The sequence below is a fragment of the Acanthisitta chloris genome, unplaced genomic scaffold (assembly GCF_000695815.1).
Source record: "Acanthisitta chloris isolate BGI_N310 unplaced genomic scaffold, ASM69581v1 scaffold7642, whole genome shotgun sequence".
NCBI classification, from domain to species: Eukaryota; Metazoa; Chordata; class Aves; order Passeriformes; family Acanthisittidae; genus Acanthisitta; species Acanthisitta chloris.
The window spans coordinates 1-15,497 of record NW_008658730.1 but is presented as its reverse complement, the minus strand read 5'-3'; the positions used below and the strand labels follow the sequence as shown (position 1 = coordinate 15,497).

Below are 15,497 nucleotides of genomic sequence, written 5' to 3'. Positions count from 1 at the left end.
TAATTAAAGTGGCTGGAGGTGCCTGCTACTGCCTCCATCACTTCTACCATTAGAGAAACGCAGAATTTTGTTGCTGTTGTTGCAGCTTGCAGCATTCAAAGGCTTTTAGACTCATGGGCACATCCCTGCTGCCTGGCAATGCCTCACCCACACAATGGAGCAGGTCACAGCATGGGTTTTCATTTGACATCCTCCTTGCTGCACATGGCAGTTATGCACCCTCTCTGCCTGATCTGACACCAGTGGATCAGTACTCCAACAGCCTCTCACACTGAAATCAGGACAGAAGTCTTGAGCACCTTCAAGCCCTCTGGTTTCCGTCCACCCACCACTCTCTTCAGTTTGAACTGGGTCTTTCCAAAGCCAGACCAGTTGCTCAGCCAGGGACTGCTAGAGGAAAAACATTAAGATGTTCCCGCTTTGCCTGAAACATAAGCTACAAGGCTACAGCTTAAGATCTCAAAACACCCTTTGGCTAATACTTACGGTCTGTCTTCTTCTGTAGGTGAAGTTCTTCCATAGCAGCAATCCCAGCTGCGTCCAGAAAGCCATCTTCCTTCAGCAAAGCCTAGAAGCTCTCTTTGTGCAGCAGCAGCAATACACAGCACAGATATTGTGGCTGGGCATTAACTGGGGGGGGGGAAAAGAGAAAAGAAAGGAAATAAGTTGACTGGGAAGAGTTCTGTTAGTCAGAACAGAAAAGGCAACAAGATGGGGTAAGACAAGCAGTTGTATTCTGCGATCTTATGTAACCCTGCACCCCCACGACACTCCCAACCACTGCCTTCTTACCCCATGCACTCCAGCCAAGTCTCATGGCTCTCAGTAAGTTGTGATTTAGACTCAGTCTTGCTTCAGAGCTCCAAGGCACAAAAAGAGCTTTGCAGGACAATTTACTTCTTTTTTGCCCCAAGAATTCCAAACACCAGAATAGCCCATAATGAGAAAAAATGCTAGGTTTTGGAAGCTGACTCACAGATCCCTGAATGAGACTGAACCATACAATTCAACCATTTTTTTCAATGCTTATTTCCATGTTTGCCTTTATAAGGGTGAAAAGCCTGCAGCCAAATTAGCAAAGCCTTTGTTTTAAAGCCCAGTCAACACCATGATTTGTAGGAAAAAGTGCTATGAACTTCAGAGGAAAAGGGGAAGTGTCCATTTTCTTGAAGGTAAGGGACTAAGAATGACTCTAGTGTTGCTAACATTTGGATAAAGTGAATGGAAAATTGTTGTTGAGTCAGTGTCCAGGCCTTGCAACCATCTGGCCTCCAACACTTGTGAATTAGGTGCATTAAGTATGCATCTTGTTAGGGTATGAGGAAGTACAAAGGGTTAAAAAAAACAATTAATTTTTGGTGGCTATTAATAATAGCATGGTATAGGCTCAGGTACACATAGCCCTCCAGGAAGACTCAATCAAATGGAAAGGTGAGCTTACAGTACATCAGTTAAATGCCATGAAACCTTTTTACAGAATTAACTTGGCATAGCTTTATTTACTTGTGAGTTTAAGGCCACTTCAAATTAAGAGTAGCTTAATTATGACTAAGTGTCCACACTGGAATTTCATTAATCCACATTAAATTACTGCTGATTTATGCTCCTGAATACACTCTGTTGACAGACTTAATGTTAAGAGGACAACTAGCAGCAAAAGAACCATTCCTTCTGACACCTGTTAAACAGGGAACATATGTGCTTTTGATTCTAGTGTCCCATGTACCAATACCCTATCCCTGTGATTCAGAGTCACATGCCTGATTGCAAACTGCATTGAAAAGGCTCCCAAAATCCATAAATGTGCTAGGAACACAAGACTTCCTCAGGATATGCTACCTCAGTGCTACACTGGAGTAAGACTAGATGATTAATGGGGATTCTGGATGCAAGCTTTGAGCTGATGAACAATTGTCACCTTAAAGTCTCATCCAAAAGCCAATTCCTTTATTAAAATGACTTGCAGATTATAACTTGTCTCTTAATAATACAGGTCTGTGTTCCAAAAAAATTTTCCCTAACATGACTAACAAAATGAATTAAACCCATTATGCTGAGTTCTACAGATAATTACATTGTGGTAACAACAGGACAACACTGCTTCTTAATGTCAGTGCAGAGAACCAAAGAGCAATAATAGATGCCTACAAAACCCTACAAATTGAACTTCATGTCAGCACACAGGCAGCAGAGCATACAGTCAACATGGGCTCATTAACTTCTCCTAGGTGCTGCTGTAAATCACTGCCATGACCTCTACAGATGCTCCTTCACAGAGGGATGCCCTAGTAATCTGACAGAACAACCATCCTCTCCTGCCCAGAGCTTCCTGCTGCCTGGAGCACCCTGACACAAACATTCCAGCTGCATGCACATCTGGCCGGTAGACTGTGAATTCTCAGACATGATTAGAGCGAGGCACTTGCCAGGCTAATAGCATATTCACCACAGGGAAAAAAAATGCCATCTGTCAGGAATCTCAGAGGACAATCCCTGGCTGATGAGGACTGCACCCATTCTCATAGACCCAAAGCACACTTTTGCTTACAGGTTTGGATATCACAGGGGTTTCACAGCACCTCCTCTGCATGTCAGTATTACACATTTAAAGTGTAACGTAGTGACAAAACTAAGCAGGGAATATTGTCATCTCTCCTATATATCCCCTCCACTGTCCCATATCTGCTTTGGGGGATTTGGCAATGCTTTCACGCACCCTACTGAGACAACTGTATCAATACTTACAGTACACAGGTGCCCTGTGACCACTAATGTGGTACAAAAATCTTTTGCAGGACACTGGGAGAACTGCTCATTTCAAGGACTTTTCCACAGGAATACTGGTACTGTGGGCCACAGAACACCATTTGCTTTGTTGTGCTATTCCACCATGCAACAAAAACATAAGCCTTTCTGCCTGAGTCTAATCCTGCAGCCACTGGCCAAGTTTGGCATACAGAAGACAGGAAGGGACTGTACAGCCTTCTACAATCAGTGGTAGTTATGCAACAGGGATTTTTTTAATCTTCAGAAGGGTGCTCAGAGTACCCACTCCATATTCCACATCCCTCCAAATACTGTTAACTCTCTGCACTAAACAATCCTTTCCAATCCTTTCCAGCAATTAATGGTAAACATCCAAATCTATGAGTATAAAGTGCCACAGACAGAGTAGAGGAAGGAACCCATGGAGAGTCAGAGACCTTTGGCATTCTCAATGGAACTAGACCCAACTCCTGCATCAAGGCAGAATACAAGTCGAAGCAGTCTGTGGGACATTTGACCAAGTCAGAGGGTAGCTGGTTTAACGCGTATCAGTGAACATCATGGATCCCTCACAACTGTAGTCAGTCCACAGGACCCAGAACACAGAAACAGTGCTTTGAGGTTGTAGCATACACATTGCACTAGCAAACTCTAGAGAGATAAGGGCACATATTTGATCATTTAACTCATCTCAGCTGATCAGCAGAAGCCTGCACAGCCAGGAGGACTTAGCTATGCTGCCGGCTTGAACTTTGGTTCTCTGGAGTTTAGCTAAACTTTACTGTGAACAAAGCAAATGTTATGGCCTTCAAATAAGGCTATTTTACCTGGATACAAGTTGCAAATGACAAAAATACTGACTTACAAGGACTGCCCAGTGGTAAGCATACCAGCTAAGTTCCTGCATTACAGAATCACAGAATTACTTAACAACTTTTTAAAATTTAATACATTAACTTAATTTAAAAAGTTTAACTAGGGCATGGAGTATAACACTGGACTAATCACCTGAACCTGAAGCATATCCAGTTCTTCAGCCATGCTGGGTGACAGCTGCAATGAGACTGTATGCCCCAGTATCTGTTACAGATGGGGTAATACACCTTTGTTCATACCTAGAGCTGCCTCTGATTTTCATCCAGGGAGACTGACATATTTGGTTCACTGCTGACACAAGTTAACTAGGTCCACTTGAATTACTAATCCATCAGAAAGTGCTCTGCAAATGAGCAATCTCAGAGGAAAATGGGTTAGCACCCTTTCAGATGTTATTCCAGCTGACAATAAGCAAGAACTGTAAGCCAGAGATGCAGAAAACTGATAGACCCAACACTTCCAGCTCAGCTGGAGTTGAAGTCCATCTGTATTCTCCACTTCAGACCAGTCTGATAAATTCAACACAGCTGGGAAATTAAATTTGCCATTTAGCATTGCAGTGCCAAACCACCGCTAGTTTCCAACACAGGCTTTTGTGCCTCGCCTACGTAAAAAATTTTAAGCCAGCAGTAGGTACCAGCAATTACTCCTGACACTCACCCAGAAGTCTCTGAAGCAGCAATACTGTTTCTGTCTAGAATAAGAAAAGCTGCATGAATTCATCACCATAGCATTTGTTTTCCATGATGTAAAATACCACAGTACAACACCCACGAGCACAATTAAACCTGAGTCCACACACTTGTCCCATGGTCTGCCTTTGCAGGAGATTCCCTTCACATGATGTTTCATCCTGCTGCAGAAATTCTGCACAGCCTCCAGACCTACAAGGCTGCAATTTCATCTCAGTGTGCAATTCAGAAAATTACTCTCAAGAGAAAGTTAGGCTACAGGGCAACCTCTGAAAATGCTGAGAATGAAACACATACTTTGGCCAAACGTTTATTTCTAGAGCACTGCTTACCACTGACTACTTAGAAGTCGAATGGCTGTTGAAAAGTCCATTAGCTACTACACCAACAGTCTCCAGACCTAATCAATCTTAAATACTAAGAAATGTATTTTTACAGCTGTAGAATATAAGAGGAAAAAAACTTAAGTGGCAGAGAATCAGTTCTCCACCCCCATGTCTGGTGTCTGTACTAAGTAAACATAAAACAGCCTTCAAAGCAGCTTTCTGCAAACAATGCAGCTGTTTGCTTTCTTTGGGGGGCAAAAAAACCTTTCCCCTAGAGAACAAAAAATTTACAATCACTATCTAGAGAGGGAACAAAGCAAACTTCAGCCTCATGAGATGGGAACATTTCAGGATTCTGGAAAGAGACTACAGACGACTTAAACTTAGTCCTTGTCAGCAGAGCTAAAAAGCTTTTACTAGGTCAGTGGTCTCCATGAAATCAGTTAGCAGTCTCTGTTCCCTCAACCAGATTTTCCTCATCATAGAAACTACCACCACTGGTGACTCTCCACAAATCCAGCAGCCATGGAGAGTACCAACCTAATAGCTGTATATGATGCCCATATGAGAGGAAAATAGGCATTATTTGCTGAACAAAGCACAGGTTTGAGGTACTAGCACTGCATGCTTTCTGCCCCAGACAAAAAGTTGCACATGTACTCAAACTCCAGTAGATCTTGTCTACATAAGTATCCAGTCAAATGAAACCTACTTTGGAAGAAAAGAGGCAACTACAGGACAAACAGAAATATAGTCCTCTTTGTGAGCAATGTCTGAACATGTCATTTCTTTTAGGTAGTGTCAAGACTGCATTTTGTGAAGCAAGCAATAACATGAGCCACGTGAATCCTGCAAAACCCAAATCCAACACTGAGGTCCCCCAGGGCTCCATTAGCCATGAGTTGAGAGCAGGTCCCCACAAGGACTGTGAGTGCGAAGGCAGGATGGAAGTGCTTGCCTCATGAACCAACAATCTGACTTACACAAGACAAAACATCAGATGGCCTGGATGGGCATTTGTGTGAGAGAGGTGCAGATTATGTCAAGAGTCCAGAATTAAACACCCATCTTCCAAATCAAGGTCTAGTGTCTTGGCCTCTCTACCGAAGACCAGGATTTCCGTCTTCCAGCAGAGTAGCTGTAACCAAGAGACTTTTTCTTACACAGCTATATCCACTTAGTACAACTTGACCGTACAAGGCCATAAAAAGCTCTCCAGGCACAAGTACTTGGAGGACATTTTCACCATAACTTCCACAATTCTCAGAAAGCTAAAAGCACTTTGCATCTATGCAACTTCAAATGAGGCTAAAGAAGGAGGAAAAAACAGTATTAATCCTGACTCTGTTGAGATTAGGCTAGATAAAGAGCAGCTGTGACCAAACAGGTAATTTTTTAACCCACTGCTAGAGGTCTAATTGGAGATGAATATCCACAGCAGAAACAGGCAGTACATAAAGAATCAGAATTAATGTCCATTCTATGATCAAGCTCACACAAAGCTTACAAAACCCAAAGGGGCAAATCTGACATTCCCATCTCTAAAACTTTTATGTCAAAACACTAACAGCATCTACAGGGGCTCTTTGGGAAAGGGGAAACTGCCACCTAAACAATGCTAATTTTATATAAATAACAGTATTGATCTTTTAAAGTAATCTTTTAACCCAAAGAGCCTGAACTAAGTTACAAAAAGCTGCCATAAAAAGCATTAGCAGTACAGAAAGTTCAAGCAACTCACCTGAAGCCACAAGCAGGCAAAAGCAGAATATAACCACCAGATCCCACACGTCCGTCTCCTGGTTTAAGCACTGCTCAATGTTCTAGCAATCACAACCAATGATCATGCATGATCAGCAGTAGAGGTGTGAGCTTTGAACCTGTAGCCTTCTGCTTGGGACACAGGATTGTTATCAGTGGAGCCACGCAGATACTAACAGCAGATCTTTCATAACCTCCCTACAGAGGACTTTTCTCTCCCATTTGCCAAATGAATATGGGACACAAAGTTTCCTACTCCAAAAAGTCATTCAGCAAGAAGTGCTTTCCTCTTCACGATCACCCAGGTCATGTCACAGGGTTTACATTGACTCCTTGTTGCTAAAAATGTTACTGGAAAGCTTCTGGGTCAGCAGGCAAGAATTTATTACAATGACAAACAGCATTTTAGTTGCAATTCAGGCAAGTTCCTCTCCTAGTTTACATCACTTCACACACTGACTATCTGGCCTTAGGTTAGGTAGTAAAGAGGTTCTGGCCTTGTTCTCCAGCACTTACTAATACTGAAGGCAACTAGACATTGCTTTAAAGGTGGCCACCCACATCTGCTCTTTAACTAAAAATGATTTGTATGAGAAGCACACTTTCAAGATCCACCTTTGTGATAATCCACAACCAGTTTAACTCATTTTCGCTCCTTGAGGAGCATGCCAAATTTTGTAACACCAGCATCAAAAGGATAATTCCAAAATACCAGCAAGCTGATGAAACAGTCTGATGGAATACCTCAAGCAAGCTGCCACCTCTGGTCCAGACAAAGCCAAGACATAGCCTCTCACTAATCCACAGGATCCTTAAGGCAGCATGCACACAGCTAGAAAACACTGAATAAATTACTTCACTTTGCTATTTAAGGGGGCTCCAGCCTTACAGAAGACTGGAGACAACCAGTGGAAAAGGACTCCTTTTAGCACAGGCCAGCAATAAAATACTTACAGTCTGCTTCAACTGCTGCTATTAAAACTACTAGTGACAGAACCCAAGCCCAGCACTAGGTTCTGCTTCATGCACTAGGTACTACACAGAGAAGAGAGCCTGGGTCTTGCTCTGGCAAGAACTGGGCTTAACATAATGTCATGTTAGAAGGAGAAGTCTGTCTTCGCAACTCTTTGGACAAAATGGCAAGGGCTTTCTAAAGGTATTTAACCTTTGCATGAGAACTGAGCAAATGGATTTTTCTTAAGTCAGCATAACATGTGCTGAGTCTTTCTGAATGTTTCACTATGAACAGATGACTATTTTGAGAGACCTGGCCCAGAATTAACACAATGAGCACTGACATTCCTGGCCCTAAACTCTTCAGAGGACCTAACTTGCCTCTCCTGTCGAAGCCAAACGCCTAAGATGTATTTCTGGGCCCCAAGTGGACCTGTCTCTACCAATCAGAAATAAACCACACAGGACAGTTTCCCCTAGAGTCAAGCACTAACTAATAAAGTACTCCATAACACAAATTGGACTATGCTTTCCAGGGTCCTCAGTGCCTCCTTATACAGAGACACATTTTCAGAAATTGCTGCCGTTTCATGAGCTTCCCTTGTGCCACAACATGTCAAGTTGTTTTGAAAAACCTATCACAGGTCAGCAACATCTCCCTACCAGAATGACCACCACAACTGTTTCTCACAACTTTTAGGATGCTTAAAAAGCTCACTGATAAGAACAAGCACAGCTCCAATGCAATGGAAGATGTCAAGTTTGTATGCACCACAGCTGGACTGACTCAAAGAAATGCACATGCAAGGGACTGTGGCATGCACTTAGGCAAGAGGCATTGCTTAAGTGTCAAGTATAAGACACAAGACTAAATACAGTCATCTATTTTATAAAAAAATAGCTTCCACTTGAAGGTTGTGAAGGTTGTGAAATACATGAAGCATTTCAATTTTCAACATTACACTGAATGTCCCCTAATTTCCCCATGGGAGGGAAAAAAAAAAACAACAGGCAGCAAAATCTAGTCCATTCTTGGGCAAAAGCAAACACAAAATGTGATTTTCTTTATCACGGCCAATGTCCAAAAATCCATAGTCCATATTAGCAGATTTTTTTTTTTTTACTCTCAAAGAATGGCTCTTCTCTAGTGTAATGTAGAAATAATAGAACATCCTGCTAAAATAATAATTGCGACATTTGAGCTCAATTCATGCCATTAAGCTTTGATCTCTGAGCAAGTATAGTATCGTCAGTACACAGACTACAAAAAGCTGTGTTACACAGCCTCAGTCACTTTTTCCAGCTGTTGACACATCCTGCTTAGGGACATTATATCTGCAACTAGGAAAAAGGGTAAAAAATTTCACATTGCAAAAACCATTTTTCTGCTTGGCAGCAACCTCGTGGGGGAGGAGGAAGACAAGGCTTCCTCAATAAAGTCAGCAGCTTTTACCATAAGAAATCCACAAGCTCAGTGTTAGGACAAAACCAGTTTTGACCACCACCCTTTCCACCGCACATCCTGGTCACTGAATCATTTGCACTAATCAGCCCCAGATCTGGTTCAACCAAGTCCAACGCTTATAGGTGCTCCATGATCCTACTGCAGAGTGGCTGAAACATCACTGGCATACCTCTATCAGCCACTGAGAAAAGTTACCAAGCCTTGAAGCTCTGCAATCATGTTCATAGGAATTTTTTTTTTTTAAAGGAATGTCTTCTCCTACACCTTGCTTTTGTAACTTGCACTTCATTTTAGGAGAAGACAAGCTCACAGACTGTGTCTGGTACTGCAGTTTGAGATGTATGCCTGCCCTGTAATATCAAAAGAAACTGTGCTGTTATTATTCCCTCCATCTTTCCCATTTGGGAACTTCATGCCATAAACCAGTGCATGTGTTCAGTAACAGAGCACAACACACTATGGCTCATATTGTAGAAAACATCCCAATGGTACCTTTCAGATTCAGAGGTATAAAAAATAAGCTGTCTATTAAGCTTTGTATCTACACAACTGCACCGATATCTGTGGCACAGCTGTAAGTAACTGCATATGAAACAAAAATATCCCTGAACTATGCAGAAAAACATCAGCCAAGAAAAAGCCTCTAGCACAATGAAAGGAAATGACACTGACGAAAGAAAGCAATAAACGGGCAAAGTCAGTCTTTAGCAGCCATTGTCAGCTTGAGCAGAGTTTGAGTCTGTAAAAGCCTACAAAAGACCTAAGCTCCCACATGGCTACCATCCAGCCAGGCCAATCTGGAAACTGGTAATTCACTAAAGTGATAAAGAGATGTCCAAGTACTTTTGAAAGCAGTAAGCACCAGGTATGAAAAGGCATGAATTTCTGGTCAATCTTGGCAACCCATACAGACTTCAATAAACACTTATCTCTAAAGTAATTCATAGAAGAATATGAAAATAACTGGTAGACATGATAAGGAGGCCCACATACCTGTGGTGTCAGGTGTGGTACAGGGCAGTTAGCTAGGAGCACTGCCAGAAAGTGTGTGCCAATCTTCCCGTATCGCCTGATCCACAGAGCAAACAATTGTTCCACACACTACCTATTCCTTAGCTCCAGCCATACAACCTACACCCCCACTGCTGAAGCTTCAATCCTTAGGGTCAACATGACAGTTAACAGGCACACAAAGCAGGCTCATGTATGCCTCATTTAACATCATGCACACACATACCTGAGAAAGCAGGATGACAGAATTTGTTCATGTTCTAAGCTATATCTCAAGATGCAGAAGGACTCGGGACAGAGCTCCATTAGCTTGTTCCAAAAATTTCAACAGACCAAAAACAGAATTGAAGAGCTGTGTTCACCTAAATTTCAACCAAATGACTCAGAACGGAAAACAGCTCAGGCAAGTGCAGAAGAAGCATGAAATGCCAAAGAGAAAAGCAATAATCTTGCAAGACAGCAAGGTGAACAAAAAGAAGTTTTGCAAGTTTTCAACGGATATAGGATCCAAAAAACACTTTGTTTTTTTTTAATGCTGAGCTAAGGATATACTTAATGGTGCTGAGGAAGTTCCACTGCAGCCAAGGCACACTCCAACAGACAACTCAGTTTTGCAATTATGTCTGGTTTCATATATATAAAGACAATTGGGAGTATAGATGTAGTGATCTCAATATGAAGAGTATGTCACAAGAACAGGTGATGAAGCTCTGGTAGATATGGCAATCAAGAGAATAAAATCAACCAGGAAAACAACATCTGAGGAAATCTGAAAACAGATGGTGTACAGGTGATGGTATCAGTTCGCTAGAAGAAGGAAGCTAGTCCAGAACTCTCTAAAGACAGTAGAAAAACTCCTACTGGTTACTTTATGATGAATATTTAAATATAGGTTTGAGAGAGCTGAGAAACAAAGCAGTAAAAGTTGCTACTCTGATTTAACAGGGTAAAGAATAATTAAAATATCTAAAATACTTCAAAACAAAGAAATTAGAAGAGAAGTACCTTTCCCATTGGTAGAACAAAAACACAAATTCAGTTTATTAAATAGGAACATCACATTCAGGGAAGGAGTAGATTTTAAAGTTTGACACCTGTGCTGCTACCAAAATGAAATGTCCATGCATCTGCATTCAGAAAAGGTTGGTATTGCTTTATCGTTTGGATGAGAATACTTTTGATGTTTTTTAATCCATTCAAATATGGCCCTGTTTCTGCTTTTACTGGCAGTCATAGACAAACTCCTGGTATGGAAGCATGACTAAAAGAAGCGGAAGAGAAAACCAGCAACCAAGGGATCCCTAGAATATCAATGTATTTCTCATGAATACAGCTCTCAGAGAAAAGAACATTTATGATAACTTGCTTGTGTCTTTCTAAGGCACAAAAATTAACCTGTAAAAGCAGATGGCCCTCTGAAAACCTTGGAAGTAAACCCAGGTTGCTGACATTAGCAACACAGCGCATAGTCTTTAAAAAGATGTGTTACTCAGGTGAGTACACTTTCACTTTACCATAAAGAGTATAAAATTTTGTCACATAATTGTTATAATGACAGCAAAAACAGACGAGAGTAAACAGGAGCAAGTCATCACGAGATGGGCACAGGTGCAGTGAACCAGGTTCCCCTGTTCCTTAACCCTGTTCTTGTCATCTCTATCAGCAAAACTGCTGCTCTGAGACATTCCACACGGCTTACTTTGACTTTTACTAAGCTAGCAACAAAATATTATGCTAATGAATTGTGGCAGTTTGCTTGCCTGCTCCCAGTAACAGCCATTCACTTGGACACAGGCTAGTAAAACTGCAAATTGTTTCAGAGGGTCAAGCAGGTAGAGTGATAACAGGTTTTGGCCACCTCTATCTTCCACACAGCCCTGCCTGCTATTTGCTAAAAAGGAAAACAGACCCCCAGAATGACCTCTGAACTGTGTGGTCAGAGGCTCTGATTCTGTTTGTTCTTTCCTGGAGAACAACCTTGCTATCTAGTCCAAACCAGAACAGTCCTCTCTGTTTTCTGCCTAGTTCCAATTGTTCTCTGACAAAATCAGCATAATGCAAAGCAATTTCATTGCATTAGGCAGAGCTCTGCTAAGCAACACTCCTCCAGAAAATAACAGAAGAAAAAGGTCAGCTTGTATGTGGATATTTATGTCATTCAAACTGACACATGTTTTGTTATCTATGATCAGGATTTTTCACTAATAACCCAACAAATAAAGATCTGAATGCTCCCATTTTTTCCTACAGTGTTAGCCTGTTGTGTCAGGAGAGCTGCATCAACACTTTTCCATCCTACTCTGTCTCGTTCTCAGTCCTTGAGGCAAGCTCACATGCTTTTTCCCCCCCAGTTACAAATGCTAAGAGACAGGACTAACTTGGCTGCCACCTATTTTCAAGAAAGAGAGCAGGGTACTCCAGTTACTCCATTCAATAGTTTTAGTCATGGTAGTTCTTCTGAGTTGATCTGTGTGACTCTTGTACAATCAATAGAAACAAGACATATAGCTACTGAATATGAAAAAGTTTAACTTTTTTTGTTGCGATCATCTTTTGGAAACTGCAAGCAGAGCCCTACCACGGTATTTTTAATCTATACTCTTAATACCAGTAACTGCAGATGCGCATGCTTGTTAACAACACAGAAAATTGTCAAGCATTTAGTATTCAAATCCTCAACTGGCATAAACAAGAGATAATCTCAGAAAGTGAATTTCTACCATGTCAGACCTGGAGAAAGTGACAAGAGTCCCTAGCAGCCTCAGATGAACATGGAAGATATATTTATGTATCAAATATGTTTCAGGTCCTGACTCTAGCTCCTCTCACAGGAGTCATCAAGAATAACCAGCTTGATAGAAACACAACAATGTTTGATGAGCCGTGGCCACTGGACTTGGCTCAGGATTTGGTGTGTTGCCCAGCCTAGAAGACCTATATAAACACCAAGGGTGCTTGCTACAAGGTTACTGAAACAAAGTGGCCATCAGGGTCCCCTTCTGCTCCAGCTCTGCCATCATTTTTGTACTGGCATCGGTGCTCGCAAAGCCATGAGAAGACTCTGAATACAGGATGTTGGGTTGAAAAACAAAACAAGAAAGCACCAAGCAAAAGGAAGAGTTTGTTCTCAATTACTCATCCTGGGTTGATGAACTCCAGTACCAGAACAAAGGATGAAACAGATGGAGAGAGAAAAGAGATCAGGCAGACAGGGGAAAATGAAGCAGGTCCATTACTAGCTCACTAGCAACCTTCAATTACTCTGGATTAAAGTTCTGAAGAAACCACACCCTAAGAAATACTCTGCTTGCATGGTGCAATGCACATCATAAACACTAGCAGAGCTGATCATGTTTGGCCACAGATGGATGAGTTCAGTACCAATCCTCCTCCTGCTCTGTCTTTGCGGGTCTAACTCTGCCAGGTGAACTCACTGATGAGACAATATGCTTGCAGAGACGAAGGCAAGGGAAGACTTGCTTTCTGAAATGTGTATATTACACTTGATTAACAGGTGAGAATGCTCCAACCCAGAATCTGCACAGCAGATTCACTACGGCTTATTCTTGAATCACATAAGATTAATTTACCCTTGCATAGCCAGGGAGTTTAGCCTAAGGAATACCAGACAACAAGCCACTCCTGGACCAAAAGTCAAAATAAGTTTAATGACCTTTTAAGCTCATGGTGCTTCATTTTCCATAGTTCAACATTTCACCATGAGCTGCTGTTCATATACACCATGATGGTATATGTTGAATTTGGTGCCAGATCAAGTCTCTGAACACCCAAATACAGCACTGAGTAGACACTTGGTTTAAAAAATAAAATTTGCATTACAGAAAAGGTTTGCCAACACCTGTCTGTGGCAAACTGATTTATAAATGTGCCTCAATCTCACTTGTGTGAAGACACCATTAAGAAACTTTCAACATACCTGCTTGCACTGCTATACAGCTGTATTCAAAAGAAATTTGGAACTAATAGCCAAAAGACTAACATGAGTCCTGGAAATGCCAGAACCTTACATACAGTTGCACCCAATGTGTTTATTTCACATAAATATCATATGGCTAAGTGTCCTTCAGCAGCAATTTACCAGGGGAAGCTATTGTGAATAGTTTGGACTAGCTGCTTTATTATCAGACTCTAACCCCAAATTACAGCAAACTGTGATCTCTTGCAGTCCAGAGCCCAGCTGGTAACCCCTCAGAACACCTACAGTATGAAAAAAGTATCAATTTTTTTAATGCTAAGTATTCTCAACTTAAATTGTGCCATGCAACTCTTGTGTTCCATGCTACCAAACTTTTATCCACTTTTTCAGAGTTGACTTCTAATTTCTGCTAGAAGAATCAACCCCAGCAAATTATGATCACATGAGAAACAAGGTGCTCCATGTCATGAGTACAGGCATCAGACTCCTGCCCTTACTTGTCCAGACTATACCAGATACAGACTGTAGCATGCAACTCTATATAAATTCAAATTCAAATTTGCACAATGAACTGCGAAGACCCACCAACACCGTTTTTATCTGTTACATCAGTAAGAGACTGCAGAGTTCAGATAGTACCCACTTAGCTTAATAGCCCACTGGGGCATCACAGGATCGCACACTGATTTGTTACAGGAAAGTCTCAGCATACATTACCATTCCCACTTGCTAAGGAAGCAAGCTGTGCCACAAGAGCCAAACACATTTGTACAGAGTGTTTACTACCATGACCCCCTTTCAAAACCGAGCAAGACTGCTCCATTACAATAGCCTGTCGACAGCAGGCTTGACCATCTGTTGTTAATGGAATGTCCCCAAGACACGGCTGTTGGCTGTTCTCTGCAGTACAAGTACCAACTCATTTTCAAAGGCACCTCCAAAACGAATTTCAATGCGTTAACCCATACCAGTAATTTTCAAGACACTTCAACTCATCTTTAGACTTTTATGCAGAAGATATTTACATCCCTCTGGCTTCAGTGAGGTCTGTTCCAACACACAAGATCAACTTTGATCCTTTAAGTATGTTATTTGCACAGCCTTTAAAATATCCCATGCCAACAACTGGGGGAAAGTGCGGCACTCCTGGTTTAAAACAGGCAAAAATACGGTTAAATATGAACTTTTAATTTAGAAGCAGAGTATCTTTCCAGGCACGTTCCAAGCATCTGGGCAGCTGTGCAGCTGGAGTCTTTTCTAGCAACAGCCTGATGATAGGTTGCAGTGCAGCAGTCCAGACTTCACAACAGTCTGGCAGGCAGTAGAATGATTTGTTGCATGCAACTGAGCCTCCTGCCCATCACAAAAGCGGTCAGATCGATTTTTATTTTTTTTACACTCCCCCTCATCCCAGGTCCCTCCCCTCATCTCCCCCCCCGCGACTCTATAGGATTCACGTAGAAGTGAAGGGGATGAAAACCTTCCCGTTATCTTCTAGCACCCACCGGGGCTGGGAGAGGCGGCTGTGAGCCACCCTACGCGAGAGCTGCCAAGTCAGCGTCGCCTCGCTCAGGATAAGCTAAAATAAAATAACTATTTTAAAAGAAAAACCTCAAACAACCTCCCCACGCTATCAGTCCCTTCCCGCTACGCCGTAAGCCATCCCCGGACCCACGCTCCCGACACGCTGAGCGCGGCGAGCGGCACCG

At 42.0% G+C, this 15,497-nt stretch overlaps 1 protein-coding gene across 1 annotated transcript in view; it reads right to left on the bottom strand.

The window, feature by feature from the left end:
* The window catches only part of ABCA1 (ATP-binding cassette, sub-family A (ABC1), member 1), a 75,094-nt gene extending 74,542 nt beyond the window's left edge, over positions 1–552 (bottom strand). Inside the window, exon 1 of the mRNA XM_009085200.1 lies at positions 487–552. Within this exon, the coding sequence (XP_009083448.1) occupies positions 487–552 (66 nt within the window). The remainder of the gene's footprint in view (positions 1–486) is intronic.
* Between the last annotated feature and the right edge of the window lie 14,945 nt (positions 553–15,497).